This window comes from Aspergillus udagawae (assembly GCF_001078395.1).
Source record: "Aspergillus udagawae IFM 46973 DNA, scaffold_3, whole genome shotgun sequence".
Taxonomy (NCBI): Eukaryota; Fungi; Ascomycota; class Eurotiomycetes; order Eurotiales; family Aspergillaceae; genus Aspergillus; species Aspergillus udagawae.
Genome location: NW_025091266.1, coordinates 1246282 through 1266199, shown reverse-complemented (window position 1 = coordinate 1266199; position 19918 = coordinate 1246282). Strand labels below are relative to the sequence as shown.

Here is a 19918-nt window from a genome sequence, read left to right as displayed (position 1 = left end):
CGAAGATATTTTGAAGCTCTATCTACTCTTAGTGGATGAAATTCGTGATTCTTATTAGCACTTGAGATGAGGTCGTCGCGACACTATGGGGCAAGGCTACTCCCTCACAACCCTTTCAACGGGTTCGGCTGGGATAGATATTCCCGAGCTATCAGATCTGATGTATGAGAAGTCTATGGGTGGCGGCCGGTTCATGAAAAGTATCCGAGCAAGACAGCAAAATGGCCTCGTTCTTGTAAAGGTAATCATGAAGCCTTACCCCAGCATGAAGCTAGAATCCTATGTCAAAGCTATCATTCGTGAGTTTGCTTTTGCCGTGAAACAGCCCTGGATATACTCTGACAACGTAATAGGGGAGCGCAAACTACTATCTGATGTCCCAAATGCTTTGAGCCATCAAAGAATTTTAGAGACCGGCACTGGGGGTTATCTGGTTCGCCAATATATTCACAGCTCTCTATATGACCGGATGAGGTATGCTTCGTACATATTATCAGCCAGAAATTTTCTGACCCCGGTAGCACTCGACCATTTCCAGAAGAAATCGAGAAGAAATGGATTGCATTTCAACTTTTATGTGCTCTTCGGGATTGTCACTCATTGGATGTTTTCCATGGCGACATCAAGACAGAGAACATCTTGGTGACATCATGGAATTGGTTGTACCTCACAGACTTCTCTTCGTCTTTCAAGCCCACATTCTTGCCGGAGGACAATCCTGCAGACTTTTCTTTTTATTTTGATACCTCAGGTCGACGAACGTGCTATCTGGCCCCTGAGCGGTTCCTCGAAGCCGGTGAGGAGCCAGGGAATAGGCGTCTCAATTGGGCCATGGATATATTCAGTGCTGGCTGCGTGATTGCAGAGCTGTTTCTAGAAGCGCCCATCTTCACCCTAAGCCAGATGTACAAATACCGCAAAGGCGAATACAGTCCGCAACACAGCCAGCTGGTCAAAATCGAGGACCCGGAGATCCGAGAGATGATCCTCCACATGATTCAGCTTGAGCCAGAATCGAGATATTCTGCCGAAGAATACCTGAACTTTTGGAAAAATAAAGCTTTTCCGGAGTATTTCTACAGCTTTCTTCATCAGTACATGTCTTTGATGACAGACCCTTCGTCGGGCAGGGCGCAGGTGGAAGCGGAATCAGCAAACAGGGGCGAGTCAGATGACAGGATTGAGAGGGTTTACTATGATTTTGATAAAATCTCTTACTTCCTGAGTACATCTTCGAAGCCTGTGAAAGACGGCTCCAGTCGCAGTAACTCCAGGCTTACTGGGAACGCGTTCCCGATCCACCTTGATCTCCCGAACTACGGGGCACAGGCTGCGAAGTCTCAGCTCCGGACTGACGATGGCGTTCTGATCTTCTTAACGCTTGTCGTGTCTAGTCTGCGCAACACAGCAAGAGCATCTGCCCGAATCAAAGCTTGCGATATCCTTCTTGCTTTTGCAGAGAGATTGTCGGATGAGGCGAAGCTTGATCGTATCTTGCCTTACATTATGATCCTTCTAAACGACCGCACTGGCAGTGTGAAAGTTGCTGCCATTCGTACTCTTGCGCAGCTACTGGAGATGGTACAGGTCGTCTCGCCGGTGAACGCATATCTCTTCCCAGAATACATTTTCCCTCGGCTACAACCGTTCGTCTCTAGCTCCAGCTCCAATCCAAGCCCGATGGTGCGCGCTGCGTATGCCTCCTGCATCGCTTCACTAGCGCAATCTTCTCTGAGATTCTTAGATATGATCCAGGCTCTACGCTCTGATACTCGGCTTTCCGCCCTTATACCGGCCGAGTCCGAGCCAAGATGGACTGAGGATGCCACCTTTCACAATCTCTATGACGTTGCGAGGGTAGACCTTCTCGAATATTTTGAGAATCATACCAAAGCTCTCTTTACCGACTCCGACGCATCTGTCCGCCGTGCTTTCTTAGGCTCAGTGCCCAGTCTGTGTGTGTTCTTCGGCAACCTTAAGACGAACGAAGTGATCTTGAGCCATCTGAACACTTATATGAATGATCGGGACTGGATCTTAAAATGTGCGTTCTTTGAAGCAGTCGTCGGAGTCGCAGCTTACGCTGGAAGTACGAGTTTGGAGCAGTACATATTGCCTTTGATGATTCAATCTATGACCGAGCCCGAGGAATTTGTTGTTGAGAGAGTGCTTCGATCCCTGGCAGCGATGGCTGACCTCGGTCTTTTCCAGCGATCGACCACTTGGGAGGTCCTCCAGATCGTCGTGCGTTTCTTAGTCCATCCAAATACGTGGATTCGTGAAGCAGCTGTTTGCTTCATCATCAATAGTGCAAAGCATCTGTCCGTTGCCGACAAGTACTCAATCCTGGGCCCTCTCGTCCAACCATACGTGAGAGTCAATATTGTAGATTTCTCCGAAGAGAAACTGCTTGACGGTCTCAAGAAACCATTATCTAGGGGTGTTTATGACCTGGCCTTCGTTTGGGCTTCTAAAGCGGAGAAAGGTCTTTTTTGGAAGTCGACAGCTCGAGATGAAGTGTTTAGCGTGGGAGGCACTGACCATTTTCTTCCGAGGGGAGGCCAAAAGGTCCCAAACTTCTCACACAGCGCGCAACCCAAAAACGAGGAGGATGAGCAGTGGCTATCTAGGCTAAGGAACATGGGGCTCGGTCCGGACGACGAATTCAAGTTGCTCGTTCTACGAGGCTACATTTGGGGTGTGTCTTTGCGTCAGATGAAAGAGTCCGACAATGTGGTGTCCTCGTTGAACAACGTAATAGCCCTGACTCAATACGGAGTGACACCTCAAACAGTCTTTTTTGATAAGCAACAGAGCGCCAAGCCCCACGGTACTCCCTTACCCAAAGTTGACGATGCCGGATTGGGAGAACGCAAGCCGCACACTATCACCGATGCCTTGTTGGATGCGTCAACTACGATTGACGGCGCATCTCACGCTCGTCGGAGACATTTGAGGACGCGCAGCCAGCTGCGGAGAGATGCAACGAACGCCAATGATACCCCAAGACAGGAGTCACATGACAATCTTCGAGCTGAGAATCCTGTGGCATCATCACCAAGTGCTGCAGAGTCTCGGCCCCTTTCGCCTCTCAACTTTGATGCGGAACGAAGAGGCAGCGTGGGCAGACAGAGTCCTGGGCAGGACAGCCCGTCGACTCCGACGGAAGCGGGAAGCCCTTCTGTCAAAAACAATCATCTCACAACTCACGTGGAGAGGAAGTCAAGCGCGATCAGTCTCCTCAACCGCAAAGAATCATCAAAAGCGTATGCGGAGACCAGTATGAGTTCGGCAAATGCATTCGGCAAAGTCGACGTGCCATCCCAGCGTCACTCACCACAGCCGTCAGCATTGACTCTGGCGCACGAAAAGAAAGCTCGACTCAATGAACCGCAGCACTACCGTGCTAACCATTCCTACGTAGGAAACGACCCGGTGATTCTCAGACTGCTGGACAGCGTTTTCGCAGAGAATTACCCCACTGACCTTTTCGATCTTGGTCCGTTCGTCAAGGAAGCAGACCCTCGCCGTCCGATTAAGAAGGCCAGCGGCCACGGCGAGAACAAAGTCTGGAAGCCAGAAGGGAGTCTCGTCGCACTCTTTGGCGAGCACAGCGGACCGGTGAATCGGGTGGTGGTAGCTCCGGATCACGCCTTTTTCATTACTGCATCAGATGATGGGACCGTCAAGATCTGGGATACTACGCGGCTCGAGAAGAACTTGACGCCTAGGTCCCGGCAAACATATCGTCACTCCAGCGAGGCCAAGGTGAAGACGCTCACCTTTGTCGAGAACACTCATGCATTCATTAGCGGTGCCACTGATGGGAGCATCCATGTCGTAAAGGTTGACTACCATAATGTCAATGAGACGGTCCGATACGGGAAGCTCCAGCTCGTACGTGAGTATCAACTGCCGGCAACTGACGCTGGGTCTGTCGAGTACGCGCTCTGGATCGAACATTTCCGCTCTGATGCACAATCCACGCTGTTGATTGCGACCAACACCTGCCGCATCCTGGCTCTGGATATGAAGACTATGCTTCCCATCTATTCTTTGCAGAACCCTGTCCATCATGGCACACCGACAACATTCTGCTGTGACCGAAAGCATAACTGGCTGCTAGTAGGGACTACGCATGGAGTTCTTGATCTCTGGGACCTCCGGTTTCGGGTGCGTCTGAAGGCCTGGGGTCTCCCAGGATCGGGTGCTATCCTCAGGCTCCAGGTACATCCTACAAAAGGACGTGGGCGGTGGGTTTGCGTCTCAAGCAATGGGAGTCGCGGCAATGAGATTACAGTCTGGGATATTGAAAAAGTTCGCTGTCGCGAGGTATACCATGCCGACTCGCCCGGCAGCAATGCAGTTGCCAACGGAGGACCTGCCGCCTCTCCAGTTGATAACGCCAAGGCGAGACTAGCCTTTGCCAGCACCAGGGACTATGAGGCCTGGCACGTCGAGAGCGACCGGCCGGAAGGAATGCTCAGCCGGTTCGGCACGGAGGGGCCATTGTCGGGGGCCATTGAGTCCTCGGGACCATCGGCGGCCAGCACTCCCGCCGGTATCTGCGCCTTTGCCGCTGGCTATGACTCGCCGGACGATGGCAAGGACAACAGCACTAGATGCGGGTTTATCGTGTCAGCGGGCTGCGACCGGAAGATCCGCTTCTGGGACCTAGCTCGGCCCGAGCTTTCTAGTATTGTCAGCGGTCAGGACATTGTGTCAGATGGGGGCATGAGCGGCAAGCCACGCTACGAGTTATCTCAACCACTGCCGACTCTACTCGTGACTACAGAACACATTCCCGGCCCTCCAGCGGCTAGCAGTGCGGGGAACAAGGGTAGCAGCAAGAAAGGGGGCGGTGCCAGACTTCCACGTAGTACAGTGATCAGTCTGCAGCAGCAGCAATTGCTGAAGAGTCATCTGGATATCATCCAGGATGTAGCGGTGTTGAGGGTGCCATATGGGATGATCATAAGCGTGGACCGGGCGGGAATGGTGTATGTCTTTCAATGAGCCATGTAAGTAGATAGCTTGTCTATAGATTTTCTGAGTTGACCATGATCCAAAGCTGTCGATGCTTGATGATTAATTGGCTCGTTCGAGTCTGTCCATTTGCAACCCATTCGATCATTCAGGTAGCCTAAAGAGCCAGAGCTCCTTCACTTCCGAGGGAGCAACTCTTAGGGCCTACTGAGTCGAAAACAAGCCATCCATCTAGATCGAGTTTCATCGACAAAATCAAAAGAGAATCACAGTTCCCAAGCTCCCAGTGCTCGAATCCCGGAGTTGCCGGGCAGTCCCTGCTATTGATTGAGCTCTGAGATTCAGTCGTAGCACAAAGTAATAATGAGCAGGTGTAGGAGTGGATCCGAAGCGGGGATGGTGAAACGCTCGCTTGGTGGATAAATCAAGGATCGGCAGTTGAGTGTGGATAGCTAGAACAAACGAACTTGTACCTTGGTGAACCTGGAAGTTGGGTTGTCTAGCTGTTTTCGACAGCAAGCTCTTCTTGACCAGCAGAGCATGTTCAAGAAATAACAGAGGGTAAGGATCCAGTACTGACTGGTCACTTGAGCGTCTGAGTTGAGGAGAAATCAGACATACATGAGGAGTTATTACCTACCAATTGGACACTACTTATGAGTGTGGGAATGGACACCTAGCGGAGTAGTTTGACTTATATTGCTCGAACGCAATCCTGCGCGAGGAATGTTTTATCTGCTCTGTACGGGTACCAGCATACGTAAAGTCTAAAGATGCAATGCTCACAGTCTGATTGTGGTGGCGCTGTCTGGGACAGATAAATACTTTTGCATGTTTGTGGGTTAGTTATACATAGTATCCAAGGTCGTCAGTCCAAACGACCCGAGCCAAGAGCACAGCATTTATCTCGACTCGAGTATCGGGTCATGATTTGTTTTGATTGGAATATCAATCTACTGATAGTTTGCAGAGTCCAGACTGTCACTTCCGCGTTCAAGCTCAGGAAATCAAGTCTGGTGATTGGGACCTGAGAACTAAGGCGTCGGCCTGGATCGGTACCCCTGCTCACGAACCATGGGCGCATTCGTGAATTTCCACCTCTATGACAGATGAATGTCTCCATATAAAGGTTGCTGATGTTCTCGATCGCTGCCCATGAGTGCGAACGGCAACCAACAACTGAAAAAAGGGAAATGAGATTGACGCTTGCTGGTATTCGGCTTGCCGCATCAAAATAACAATACCTACCTAGAAAATAATGTCTCCGATCGAAGAGACTTTGACTACTGCAAGAACTTGGAACATACAAAGAAGTAACAGATCAGCAGAGTCAGTCAGGCACGATAGCCATGACAGGAAACAATCTGCAGGCATCTCGAGGCAGTCCGCACTGATGAACTTTGTTTTAATTATTATCGTCGGGATGAGGGATTGATTACAAAAAGTCTGTAGTACAAAGTATGTTGAAGATGGACAGCGCCCTTTTGATTATTCTCGACTACAGAGTACTCTGCACGGTCTTTCATGTTCTAGTAATTGGCTGTAGACCCCTGTCGCTCTATCTGAATCTCAGCGAGATGAGATCGAGTTGTGGGATGGACTGACAGAATGACAGGCTACCAACAAGAGTCCTACTACCCCTAACCATCATAATGCCACTCACCCTGGGACTTAGAACTTTGGAGCATCATCAAGCAGCTACCAGGACGTTGGGCGCTCACTGTCCCTCGAGTCCTTCAATTCTCACAATCAACGATGGTCGGATAATCTTGCCGGAATATGATACAGACAAAGGAAAACGGCCGATAGTTTGAACAGTCTACACGTCAAAAAGATAGCTTGCACATGGTCATACTAGCTGGCGGTCATTGCATGGATTTGTCTCAGAACCCCTGAATGTATCTTGTTGTGGCTTGTCTGTCAAGTTGAGCTCAAAATTCAAGTCCAGGTTCCGAGTACTTCTGTGGAGTATGTATACGACACTATCCCAATATTTATGAGGAATCACTTCTCTTGTGATCCGCTTGGGTTCATGATGGATTTTCTCCGTACAAGGGAGACTCTCTCCTCGGTCGGCGCGGAGAAATCCTGCTAGCACACTTTTTTCTTGAAGTAATGAGATATGGTCGGGACAAGACAATTCTCATTCTTCTTGTTCTGTGTTGACCCAGGATCAGACCGGCGTACTCTCTATTCACAATTTGATTGAGGATGTAGACTGTCCATGTCAGTCCTTTATTATCTGCCTTGTTTCTCCTCCAAATACAGAATATAAGACTTTGCAACGGATTCCGGAGTTTCAACTCGTGGAACGAGACGAAGATCCATCTTCGCGTGGGAAATAAAGGAGGCCCCGCATAGCTCTGGAAATTCGGGTTAATTAGTCGTATCATCAAGAATTTGTCAATTTGAAATCAGGATAGCTAGTTCTACCACAGTCCACAGTGTTCAAATTCAATTGATCCGCTGAAATCTGCGGAGGCTCGAAATAGATATTCGTGCTTCTCTGTTCGACTATCAGTCTCATATCATCTAGGTCGAATATATAATCCACCAGCATCGGCAGCATTCGCTGAGCTCGGTTCTAAACTTTTAATTATCTTCCCTATATACTCCATACTTTCTTTTCTTCTTCTTCTTCTTCTTCTTCTTCTTCTTCTTCTTCTTCTTCTTCTTCTTCTTCTTCTTCTTTGTCGGCTATCTCCTCTCGTCATAGTCCCTGACTAGCCAAATCCACTGGCGCAGGAACAGACAGCAAACGACTCCGCAATCAGCGCTATCAAAGCGTGCTTTACCTATAATAATCCTATTATTATTTTCCATTGATTATTTGCATCCGATACTTTAGTAGATAAGCTAGACCACCCTGGACTAGCACCCCCACAGACTGACTTCTCTGTACTACTATTACTATATCTAGTAAAGTATGTAGTATTTCTCTCCTAGTCTCAACCTGTAATATTCACCCGAGCCGCCCCTTAGTACGGAGTACCTGGTCTAGTACTATCCAGACTGGTCTTGTCTCCCCTGAGCCCTTTCCGTTTCTCCTCCCGTTCCTTTCTTAGCTCTATTCCCGTCCTATTTGTCTTCCTTCTCCTTCTCCCTCTCTGTCCCTCCCTCTTCCGTATCGTCAACTCCTCCCCCGCTCCCATCGCCGGTCCCCCTACAGCTACAGAAGAGAGCTCCCCGTTCTCTTCTACACGTCTTGACTTTTTCGTTGCAAGGCGTGTTGAAAGGTTTGGGAAATGCTCATCAATTCGACCTGTGAGCAGTAGAAGCCTCTCATTCGATATCAGCTGTTTGGCTCAGCTCTCTCATTCCTTTGGTTCGGCTGCTACAGACCTCCTTATTTAACATTTCGTCTTTCTTTTGCTTGTTCTTGGTCAGCCTCCAGAAGCGCTGCATTTCTAAGCTTCTTGGTCAAAAATCTTCTATACCAACGTTCCATAACCTCGTTCTATATCTCTATCGTCCAATTCTATCGCCGAGTCTGATCCCGCATACCTTGCTGGATCAACACTTGCCAAATAATTCGAAAAACCGCAATTCCTATTAGTCTTCATCATGGGCCCATCTCTGAGAGATCACTCGTCCTTTGTCCGTCCATCGACTCGCGATCGGCCGGTAACTCGTGACCAAGGAGAGAATTCGCTGGTCGTTCCTAGTCGCACCTCCTCGCTTCATTCCCGCATTACCCAACCAATCCCTTCGCAAGTGAACGCAAAACCCACGCAGCGCACACCCAAAACTCTCACACATGCCTATATGGTGTGCGGTGTGGGTCGGGAGCCCTCGCAATGGGTGAAGGCTCCCGCCCCAGAGCAGGGAAAGATCGGCCATATGAAAGGTGCGGTGGGACAATTTTGGTTACCAGAAATCCTGGGAAGCAGCCCTAGATTGGAGCAGGACAACGAAATTGCTAGAGCCTTACATTCGGCAATGAGGGTAAGAAATTTTTCAGATTATGCCAAACTTTCAAGGAAATGAGTTGAAGCAGACGAAAGCAAGGGACTGGAAGCTGACTGCAATAGGCCTGCTTTCCTCATGATGTCGAGATTTGCACAGGCAAGAGCCAGCCTCACTGTGTTCACCATGCCTTTGTCCTGCAACAAGATTCATCACATACCCTCTACGGCATCGCCTTGCGTGTCTGGTCTCGAGCCGATGAAAAGCGCGCCGAAACAATTCGCGAGCTGCGCAAGAAGACGGAAGCCGATTTCTATGACAATCCCGATGAGACCTACTGGATCCCTTACTGTCTTAGTTTCCTTTCTCGCTATCCTCTTTACGATCTGCTTGGCGATTACCTGCGTGGCATGTGGATACACTGGAACAAGGCCACCAACCTTTTCCACGCTGAGGAGGTCTCGCGAATTCTGAGCTTCCCTGCTCCCCGCCTGAACGATCTTGTTCGTATCGACATGAAGGACTACGCGTTGTGCTATCAGTTCCCTTCATCGCCCACCGGTTTCCAAAACTTTGCCATGTGGCCCTTGTTCACCTGCCTGTCCATCCCCAACATCGTGGGCGTGGTCGAGGCCGCAGTGTCGCCTACTCGTCGGATCATCTTTGTCAGTCATTACCCTGCTATGCTGACCATCGCCGCTGAAACCGTTCGGTACTGCGTTCGAGTCTACGAATGGAGCGGCCTGTATGTTCCAGTCGTTCATGCTCGTCACATCAAGGACCTTGTTCAAGAGCCCGGTCCCTATATTCTGGGTGTCACCGCCGAATGCCGAACGCTATTCAACGCTCCCTCGGATGCCTTGGTTGTGGACCTGGATCGCAACTTTGTACTCACTTCCAGTCCTCCGAACGTCCTCACTCCTGGTCAGCGGACGAAATTTATCGACCGGTTGACACAGGCCCTGAACGGTGATGTCTCTCCTTCCGGTGTTCCCAATCACCTGCGGTCCGCCTATGCGGGTGGTAAGCTCATTCCCGCCGGTCAAATCATCGTCATGAGAGGCGAAGTCGAGAGTATCCAGGATCCTTCCTGGTGGAACCAGGATGCGGTCATGAGCATCATGGATCACGTCTGCGAGAAACTGGTAGGAATTTTTATCCGAGGTTTTCAGTCACATGGTATGAAGCTAACTGCGCGGAACTTCAGGGTCGAAACACCGGCATGAAGGCCATCTTTGGTGGTTCTGTCAAGAAGCCTCTGATGACCAAGGTATCTATGCGTCATCTGAATGAGATTGTCCGTGAGCGTAACCAGTACTCTCGCGATGCTATGGAGGCTTGGCAGGACTTTATCAACCTGAAAGGCCGCATGGACACCGAGTTGAGCAAAGTCACCAAGCGCAACAACTTCTTGGTCGAGGAGCTGGAAACCTGGAAGCAGCAGGTTCGTCTTCGTGGTCTGACAATTTATTCAATGATACTGACCTTCTGCAGTTCCTCAAGTTCCAGGCCTTTGCAGAGCAGCTCACCAAGGAGACCACTGAGCTCAAAGTCAAGATCGAGAACCACAAGCGTGAGAACCGCCGCCTCACTGGCCTCATTGACCAACAAAAGGACGACGTGGCACGTCTCACTCTCCGTTTGTCTGGCACCGAGAAGCAGCGGGATGATGCTCTGGAGGCGCTCGTGCTGCAACAGGAGATCGCCGAGGAGCTTGAGCGTGAGAGGAAGCGCAACCAGAAGGAGCTTGCCTCCTTGCAGCACACCACTGCTTCTCTCGCCAGGCAACGCGACGAGGCCCAAAGGGTGGTTCTGCACCTCCGCAGTCTCATCAACGGTCAAACGCATCACATGGAGCACATTGTTCGCTCGATCAGTAGCTCCGCCGAGCTTTCTGAGCTGGTGGAGCAGGCCGAAGAAAGCAGGGAGGACGAGGAGAAGGCCGCACCAGAGGAGGCCAAGGAGCGTGCGGAAAAGGCCAAAAGCCTTGCTCCAAACATGACCCCAGAGTTGGAACAGCATCTTCTAGACCTGGGTAAGGAACAGAAGCGTCTTGCCCGTCTCAGCATCACCGATGTGGCGGATCGCTACCTGCGCGACAAGACCGATGCCATTTCGGACATCATCCGCAGCATCAGCGAGCAATGCGCTGCCGCTGTCGAGGGCTTGCATCTGGCTCAAGATGCCGAAGAGGACGACGCAGACGAGTCGGGCCAGCGCACACCGGACGGCAATCGCTTGGCGCCAGACTTTGACGGCCACGATGGACGTTCGACCCGGGAGGGAAGTGAAATGGGTGATGACAACAGCACCCTGCACCCCGATCACCGGACCTCTAGCCTCCCCCCGACTCCAGACCTGGTTCACAACCGCTCAAGTACGTCAATGTCGATGATCAGCAGTTCGACATTCCCGGAGAGGTCGAGCCAACAATATGGGCCTGGGGAGATCCCGACCCGGATCGTCGAGGACGACGACGAGCGTGCCCACGAGACCGATGGTCTTGACGACCACACCGAGACAGGCACTCTCTCCAAACAGGGCAGCGAAGATCTGATGCGGTCAAGCCCCCGGCTGCTCGCGTGATTACTCCATCGACAAGATGAATCAACGCTGCATTTTCGACGACTTTGACACGAATCCTGTTCCTGCACAGTTTCAGAATTAGAGCGCGTTGTGACCAATTTCTCCGGCACTCTCCCGAGTTTGGATCTTCCTTGTCCTCTTTTCTTTTCCCCTTTATCTTTCCTGGATATTCCCACAGTTGCTTCTTCTGAAAAGAGGTGTTGTTATACTTTCTTGGGATTCTCGGCGGACTTTCTTCCTTTTCTCCTTACCATTGTACTCTGTCCGTTGGGGTGTTTGCCTTGGACTTCTTTAATTCTCTATTCTCGATACCGAGATTTTTGGGCTCTGGTGTTGATCGTTCTATATCCCTCTCAGTTCTTCTGGCTCCGTCAGGTGACAATGCCCTACGTCGGCCCCCAACAAGCCGCGCTTTTGAGCCATCCCAGCGCCGCGGACGAGCGGACCGGAACCCACACTCCCTAGTTTTGATCACTTGCTATTCATATATTCCCTTTGTCTATATAGCTGCAATGGCTGCTTTGAAAGCTGCTGTGAAGTCTGGAACATAGTTGAATTGATCAACCTACCGTCTGGTGTTCTTACGGTGTCCTTCATACCTGGCTTTGATCCCAACCCTTATATTATCTCAAGTACCGAAGCATACCAACCGAGTAGAAACTAGGCCAACTTGCCCGGCACGAAAGGGTGACCAGCACTCAATCCGCCACATACAGCCCACGCCTGCCCATTGACGTAGCTACTCTCATCACTCCCCAGGAACAGAGCCACACGAGCCACCTCATCCGCAACCGCACCCCGCTGCAAGGGATTCAGCTGCCCAATTTTGCGTTCTGTACCGCGAGCGCGCGCCGCATCAAACACCTGCTGCGTCATCCCCGTCTCGATCAGACCCGGGCAGATAGCGTTCACGCGGATGCTGGTACCAGCCAACTGATACGCACACGTCTGGGCAATCGACACCACCGCCGCCTTCGAGGCGGAGTAATCGGTCGATCCGGCGTTCGAGCGCAATCCAGCAACCGACGCCGTGCAGATGATCGAGCCGGAGGGGTACGGCTTCGCCGCGGATGTCACCTTCATACCTAGCGAGGCGTACTTGACCGCCAGGAACACACTACCAAGCATCAGAATTAGCACCCGGCCCCCTTTCATCAATTATAAGACAAATACTCACCCGATAGTGTTAACCCTCAACGTCCTCGCAAACTCATCCCCCGTCACATCCGTAAAAAGTTTATTCTGTCCTACAATCCCCGCATTCGCGAAGAAGATGTCCAGCCGGCCATACCTCGCAATCGCATCGTCCACGACCGCCTTGACGGCTTCTTCCTCCGCCGCGTCGAACTTGCGGACCTGCACCTCCACTCCCGGATACAGGGATTCGATCTCGCGCTTGTGCGTCGCCAAGTGCGTGTCTGTGAAGTCGCAGAGATATACGGCCTTTGCGCCGTTGTGAGCGTATTGGTGGGCGCTGGCGCGGCCAATGCCGGCGGGGGAGTTGGCGCCTACGTCTCATTAATAATCATCTTTCCCCAGGAGGGGAATCGGTGGAGGAGGGGCTGTGTAGTCCTTGTTTACCTGTTATAATGACGACCTTGTCTTTGACGCGGCTGGAGGCTGTTAGTATGGATTGAAATACGTAGAGCAGGGAAATGCACAGAGAAAGGCAGCACTTACGGCCCAACAGAATCAGACGCAACCGTGCGGATTCTGGGGATATCCTCGAATTTGCCTGCATCGGGGATACCCTCGACCAGCTGCTGGCTAACAGCTTGAAGGCGGCGTTTGGCTACTCCGGACATAGTGCAAAAAGTAGGATGGTGCTATGTGGTTAGATGTCGGGTTGGGAAATGTGTATATGAAGAGAAGCTACGCAATCGGAAATATTGCGGAGTAGTCTCTCTAGATAGACCGTCATTTTAAATCCATGTCGATGCACTGTCTCGGGTGATCTCTAGCTGAATGTTCGGCTGCTCATGCGGAGAGCCGAGGCAGGCCCCAGCAAATGTACAACAAGCATGGATGACTCATCTAACAGTATAAATTAATTATGCAGCGGGCTGGGGTAAGTCACATGACCTTTTACACGTCATGGCCCATGCGGCCAGCAAGAACGCGTGAAACAATGGACCAGAACTGGTTTCCCCGTTTCCCTTCTTATGAACTCTCTGTGTGAATGTGAGAGTCTGCTATCATACTGTTCTTGACGTCAAGGCAATTCTGCATATTCGATCTGCTGTGTTGTGCTGGTCTGCCGGAATGAGCTTACCGTCCCTCCTGGCTTCGTCGAAAACGATCTACTAGCCCCCAAAAAAAAGCATTGGACCACACGTGGGGTGGGAAACAAGTCTAAAGAAAGGTCCACGCGAGGACTTCGAGAGTCCCTTGATACCTGCAAGCCCCCGTCATACTACATCGGCGCCCCTGCGTAGGAAGAGAATATAAATCAAGCATTCATGAAGCCTATACTTGATCCCTCCTTCTCCGTTTGCTCATTTGACCGCCCAACGAACCATGGCGGACCCCGATATCCAGCAGCGACTGCGTCGTTCCTCTTCGCGAACCTCGTCCACTTCGCGGCACAGCCAAAGAGCTAAGACCGTTCGTGCTCGGTCTCAGAAGCGCCATTCTGCCTCCTCCAATGCCACCACCACCGACCTCACCTCCTTCCCCTCCCTCTCGCCGGACCGCTCACCCGACGGCTTCGTCGGCCAGCCCGCGTTGAATCGCGCCTTGACGAACGCATTACTGGACAGAGACGCGGAAGAAGGTGCCGGCGATGTCGCCCGAGACCGACGGTCCACCCTAGCCAAGTTGACCGGGGCGCTCCCGGCGAACTCTGGCCGTGCCGCCTTGTTCAACGATTCGTTCACCATGCCTGATTTCCCCGGTGCGCTGCATCTAGCAGATGATTCGAATATCGAACGATTAATAGCCAGTATTGGCGCAGTGAAGCTGGTCAGGCAGTTCGCCCGCGACCTGGCGCAGAGGGATGCAGAGATTTCGGTGCTGCGTCAGCGAGCGGATGGTAGGGAGCGGGAATTGAAGAGGATGCTCCGCGAGGTTTCCGTTTCCAACCAGGATATTGAGCGAAGGCTGTATGCGCTTGAGAATGCTCCGCGCGAGAATTCGGACGGTGAGAACGCTGAAATCGATGCGGAGCAGGCTGGGCATCGGGGGCCAGGTGTTCATGGGCTCATGCAGCAAGCGATGAGCGACGGGGTGGGATTACTACTACATGAGGACGACTCGGCGCACTCATCGGATCAGGTTCAAGCGACTGTTCGTGGGCCGCAGCGCTCGGAGAGTGACTCGCGCTCAGGCACGTCGAGTGTCGATTCAGGGACTACCCGAAAAAGACAGAGCTCTGTTCGCGGTTGGCAGGATTACATCTTTGGCAGTGGTACCGCCAGTAGGAAAACCAGCAGAGCAAGCAGTATCATGGACGATGTTGGGGAAGTCGAGGAGGATGCCCACCATCGGCGTGTTTCAAACAATAATCGCCGGAAAGCGCTCGATGAGCAGCTCTTTCAACCTCCTGGCGAACGTACTGGAGGTGGCATAGCTGCAAAACGTGCAGTCGCTGGCGTAGTCAGTGGAGACAATGCTAGCACTCAATCCCGCAAATCGTCAAAATCGATATCATCATGGACGGTCAGACTGTTTGCTGGAGGCTCTCAGACTAGTCGCGATGAGAATGACGCGGGATCCATCCGCAGCAGCGCTTCCTCCATCCATCAGGACAAGACTAGAGGGTCCTCGTCTACGTCCTCAAATCCCAAGACGGCACTCTCAGCGGTCGCAGCCTTGAAACGGATCAACAGCAATACGAGCATACAGAGTGCGCCTGGCAGACCTACGAACAACGGATCCACTGGGACCGGCAGATCAACTGCCCCTCCTGGTCGACGACATGCAGCCTCTAGCGTATCTCAAGCCGCAAGCCCCGATGTAGGCGACAAGAGCTCCACTAATCTGGGGCCAGTCGAAATGGATGCCATTCTCCCCATGGAATCTCGACCTCCAACCCTTTCTTATATGTATAACAACTATCAGCCTGGCGAGCTACTCACCGATCGATTTGGATTTATCTACGACCAGCGTCGGAAAAAGAGGCAGAGAGAAGCTGCTATGTTGAAGAATAATAGCAATCGTCTGAGCATCGCAGAAACACTCAGCAGCTTCCGCACCGAGACATCAGATGGAGATGACGATGTTGACGTTCAGAACACGTCGCAAGGAGCTGCGGAGCCCCAGCGCTCACCCTGCTCTATTTCGCCCGAGGATCCTGAAGCTGGAGCTGTGGCTATACGGAAATGGCAAGATTATCTAAAGTTTCCAACTCGGCCAACGGAGTTACTGTCTCACACCCCATCAGCAGGCCCTATTGTGTCACTTACCACCGCAAGCGAACCTCCGCCGCGTAGTACTGCAGTAGCTGTTGACCGACATGGCTCGCTTTCCGTCAACCCAAATGCTCCGCCATCTGCATCTACATCCACGGTCGTCGCTGATCGTCCAGAATTTGCGGGAACATCCACCGATGAGCCCACGTCTGCAGCCGCGCCGAATGCGACTACAAGCGAGAATGAACCAGTCAAATTGCTTCTTGAGCAATTGACTGACCTCCACGATACCCTCCAGCGAGACCGGACCGTCAAATGGAACGAGTTCATGCGCAAAGTGCGCGCAGAACGCAGAAAGGAGGGAGAAGCTGCTGCTGCTGCGACTTCTACGCGAGCTGCGCAGTCTGTCGATACACCGGAAGCATCTCTGGCTGTCGGCGAAGTAGTAGGAATAGCTAATCTGGGGAACAAAGGCAAGGTTGGTCGTGCAAAGTGGCGGGAGTTCCGATCGCTCGTCCTTGGCGGGATTCCAGTTGCTCTGCGGGCGAAGATTTGGTCCGAATGCAGCGGCGCATCCTCCATGCGTGTGCCTGGTTACTATGATGATCTGGTGGCGGGCATCGGTGGCAGCGAACCGGACCCGTCGGTTGTGGCGCAAATTGATATGGATATCAACCGGACGCTGACGGACAATGTGTTCTTCCGCAAAGGTCCCGGCGTCTCTAAATTGAGAGAGGTGCTACTGGCTTATTCACGCCGCAACCCGGAGGTGGGATACTGCCAAGGGATGAACCTGATTGCTGCTTCGCTGCTTCTCATCACCCCGACCGCAGAGGACGCTTTCTGGATTCTCGCGTCGATGATTGAAAATATCCTCCCTCAGCATTATTACGATCACGGATTACTTGCTTCACGAGCCGATCAGGTAGTCCTGCGGCAGTACATCTCCGAGGTGCTACCCAAACTAGCCGCACACCTTGACTCGTTGGGTGTCGAGCTCGAAGCTCTGACATTCCAATGGTTCCTCTCCGTCTTCACTGACTGCCTGTCCGCCGAAGCACTGTACCGCGTCTGGGATGTGGTGCTCTGTCTGAACGTCACCAGCGTCGTGAATCCTGGAACCGGAAGTGGTTCCAACTCTTCGACCCGGGAGACCAACGATGCGAGCAATCCTTCTGCCCAGGACATCGCATCCGGAAGCGGCGGCGGCAGCACGTTCCTCTTTCAGGTGGCTCTCGCCCTCCTGAAACTCAACGAGCAGCAGCTCTTGACCACCTGCTCCACCCCGGCGGAGCTATACACATACATCAACCACCAAATGACCAACCACGCCATCAGCATCGACGGGCTCATCCAGGCTAGCGAGGCCCTCCGGAACGTCGTCCGCCGCGAAGACGTTGTGGCTCGACGGGCGGAGGCCCTCCGAGAAATGAGGGAACTCGGCGGACAGTTCCAGTCAGCGGACGCTGAACCCAATCCCGCCTGAACAACTATCACTCTCTCTTACCTTATTTTCTTTTCTTTTCTTTCATACAGTGTCACTGCTTGTACTATGATACCATTACGTTCCTTAGAACCCGCTATGCGTTTCTTTTCCTTTCTTCCTTCCCCTTATTTATGTTCTGAAGAAGATAGACTTGATGAGTATACACGATCATCTAGATTGAGGAGTTACGGCGAGTTAATTGGGTTGGTCTCGTTTCTCATACATTCCTTTTCTTGAACCCGGGCACAAATCATGCGTCTATTGGCAGAGAGGCAACGGGCAAGCCAGCAAAAGACATTAGCTTTATCATCTTCATCAATTGAGATACCCAAGTTGCTTTGAATTTTTTATTCCCTTCTTCTAACAGATTGCTTTAGTGGAATATGTTTTGATCCGTAACTGTGAACGGTTTGAAGGATAAAAGGATATAAGCATACATATCAAATACAAGTCTATCGCTCACATAATACGCTCAAGAAGCGAACATGCAATGCTAGGCGTTGACCTGCAGACTTCATTTTTGCTATCTCCATAAATTCATGAGGGGTAGTCATTTCGATGAGATTCTGGCCTACATTGTCAGAAGTAACGACAGATCTTGGCTGAGAATACATGGGATGGTAACGCGTTCCCTCGGCCGCACCCAATGTCCACGGTCCGGCTGATCATCAAGCGGACCATTAGCTCTCGGCGCAAATCATGTGCTTTCTCGGGTATGACTTCAATGATGGTGGTGGGTATCAAGGCAGAGTTTAACTCAAGGATGACTGCGTAGAATCATATCGGGCATCAATCAGGTCGAAAGGCAATGGCGGCGCAGCTATTCAGCTGGGGAGTGCCTCTGGCAACCAGAACCGGCCACCGTCAAGGACAGTCGTCAAATCCATTTGCAGGGGCTCCGCGGCGGGCCGCAGTCCAACATCCAACACGTCGCGCGCCACAGCCTTGACCTGTCGCATTATCGCCTGAGAGATAGCCCACGTACGGGCCAGAGTCTTGAAGACACCGATGGTGAGACTCAGTCGTTCCCGGCTGGGTTCGGGCATCCTCCCGGCTTTAACGGAGCAGGATGCTAACTGCACAATGGAGCTAAGAACAAGCGCGCAGATGAAGAAGGGTGTATGTTTGACGACTGGTAATCGGATGGAGGCTAACTGCGAGATGTCCTTGGCTGCCTTGAGAGCTTTCATGGCATGATCATTGTGTGTGAAGGCCGGGATACTGCAGGGACCATGATGTCCGCAGATGACTTCAGCAGCAACCGCAGGTGACGATAGTAGGTCAGATCGTGGAAAATTGAGATAGACACTGGCTCCATTCGCGATCATTTTTGCCTGGAACATCATCTCGTCCACTGACCCATCTGGACGCATTAATTCGGCTTTCGATTCGGGAAGATGGTGGAAAAAGCTGTTGATACGGGCGTCGATCGCCTCCACATGGTCTTCTTGACCCTCAAGCATGTCCTGGATAGCAACAACCCGCCCGAGGATACGAACAGCTTCGATCCGATATGTGTAAGAGGAAAAATCTCGCTCCTCGTCGGCAAAAATGTGGTCGTCAAATTGAGCAATGGTAGGAGGCGGTGGAGCGGCCAATCCATCCTGAAAGATGCGTTCCTCGCATGGAAGGCCGACCTCGAGTGGTACTAGGCTGGTGCGGAAGGTACGCTGAACACCCAGGGCAGTCAACATGCCTTCTACTATGAATAGTTCCCACCAAGTACGTCGCAGACTTTCTTCCCGTACCGGATCACCTCCGCCCATGGAGATGGCGAAATTCTCACGATGAAGTCCGAGTTCGAAGGCCAGGTCGACGGCTGTAGCGAGGCATTGCCCGGCTTCTGCCCGCTCGTTTCGCGAATGCAGCACAACAGCCAGGAGCAGAAGTGCCTGCAGCTTCTCCACGGAGCTTTCTTGCTCCATCGCTGACGACATCACGGAGGGTCTATATACCTCGCTATTTGCGGCCGGGGTAAAATGGGAACCGATGAACTTGATAACATGCTCGAGGAACGGCGGCACATGAGAGCGATAGAGTATACGAAGCGGAGGAAGAATCGGATGCGAAGGGTGAAAGTACGTATAGTAAATATCAATGAGATAACCATCACCAGCGACAGAGTTCACCGAATCGGGAGTGAGAGGGCAACCGTTGCTGACCGGTACAGAGTCCGACACTAGTGCCTTGTCATTGTTGAGAATGGAACTATTCGAGTCTGAAGAGGGGAAGCCGTTTGGGAAAATGTAAGAGAGTCCATCGGGAACGTTCCAATCCTGGGAAGTATCCAGTAGTGCGACCGACTGAAAGTCGAACGAAGACGATTGATCAGAAGAAGGTGTCCGTTCGGGAGACGACGGGTTGGCGCGCCGCTTCTTGGAGGGACCTTTGTAACCACGACGAGAAGGAGTGTACTGGCACTCTGCCCCTGTGGCCGCGCAGCGGCCACAAACAGGGGTCATCCCGTCACATTTAAGATGCTTATGGCGACAGAGAAGACAAGCCAGGAGAGAAGGACCAGAGCCCTTGGGATGAGAAGGGTTCTTGGTTGGAATAAATGGTCCATTCATGATGAACCGCCACGCAGCTTATCAATTGACCAATA

The 19918-nt window shown here is 51.9% G+C and overlaps 5 protein-coding genes across 5 annotated transcripts; 3 read left to right on the top strand and 2 right to left on the bottom strand.

Annotated features, from left to right (window-relative positions):
* Positions 1-85: 85 nt before the first annotated feature.
* On the top strand, positions 86-5016 carry Aud_004300 (ubiquitin-binding serine/threonine protein kinase VPS15; the record flags this gene model as incomplete). Its single annotated transcript, XM_043289240.1, has 3 exons — positions 86-299; positions 354-474; positions 522-5016. The coding sequence occupies 3 exons, from the start codon at positions 86-88 to the stop codon at positions 5014-5016; spliced, it is 4830 nt and encodes a 1609-aa protein (XP_043145175.1).
* Positions 5017-8550: 3534 nt separating this feature from the next.
* Positions 8551-11478, top strand: Aud_004299 (DENN (AEX-3) domain protein; the record flags this gene model as incomplete). Its single annotated transcript, XM_043289239.1, has 4 exons — positions 8551-8931; positions 9018-10037; positions 10100-10336; positions 10387-11478. The coding sequence occupies 4 exons, from the start codon at positions 8551-8553 to the stop codon at positions 11476-11478; spliced, it is 2730 nt and encodes a 909-aa protein (XP_043145174.1).
* Positions 11479-12138: 660 nt separating this feature from the next.
* Positions 12139-13283, bottom strand: Aud_004298 (SDR family NAD(P)-dependent oxidoreductase; the record flags this gene model as incomplete). Its single annotated transcript, XM_043289238.1, has 4 exons — positions 12139-12595; positions 12656-12986; positions 13060-13091; positions 13159-13283. 4 exons carry the CDS (start codon positions 13281-13283, stop codon positions 12139-12141), a joined length of 945 nt encoding a protein of 314 aa, XP_043145173.1.
* Positions 13284-13995: 712 nt separating this feature from the next.
* Positions 13996-17313, top strand: Aud_004297 (TBC domain-containing protein; the record flags this gene model as incomplete). Its single annotated transcript, XM_043289237.1, has 1 exon — positions 13996-17313. One exon carries the CDS (start codon positions 13996-13998, stop codon positions 17311-17313), a length of 3318 nt encoding a protein of 1105 aa, XP_043145172.1.
* Positions 17314-18137: 824 nt separating this feature from the next.
* Positions 18138-19883, bottom strand: Aud_004296 (Zn(II)2Cys6 transcription factor; the record flags this gene model as incomplete). The annotated part of the gene is made up of 1 exon (XM_043289236.1): positions 18138-19883. One exon carries the CDS (start codon positions 19881-19883, stop codon positions 18138-18140), a length of 1746 nt encoding a protein of 581 aa, XP_043145171.1.
* Between the last annotated feature and the right edge of the window lie 35 nt (positions 19884-19918).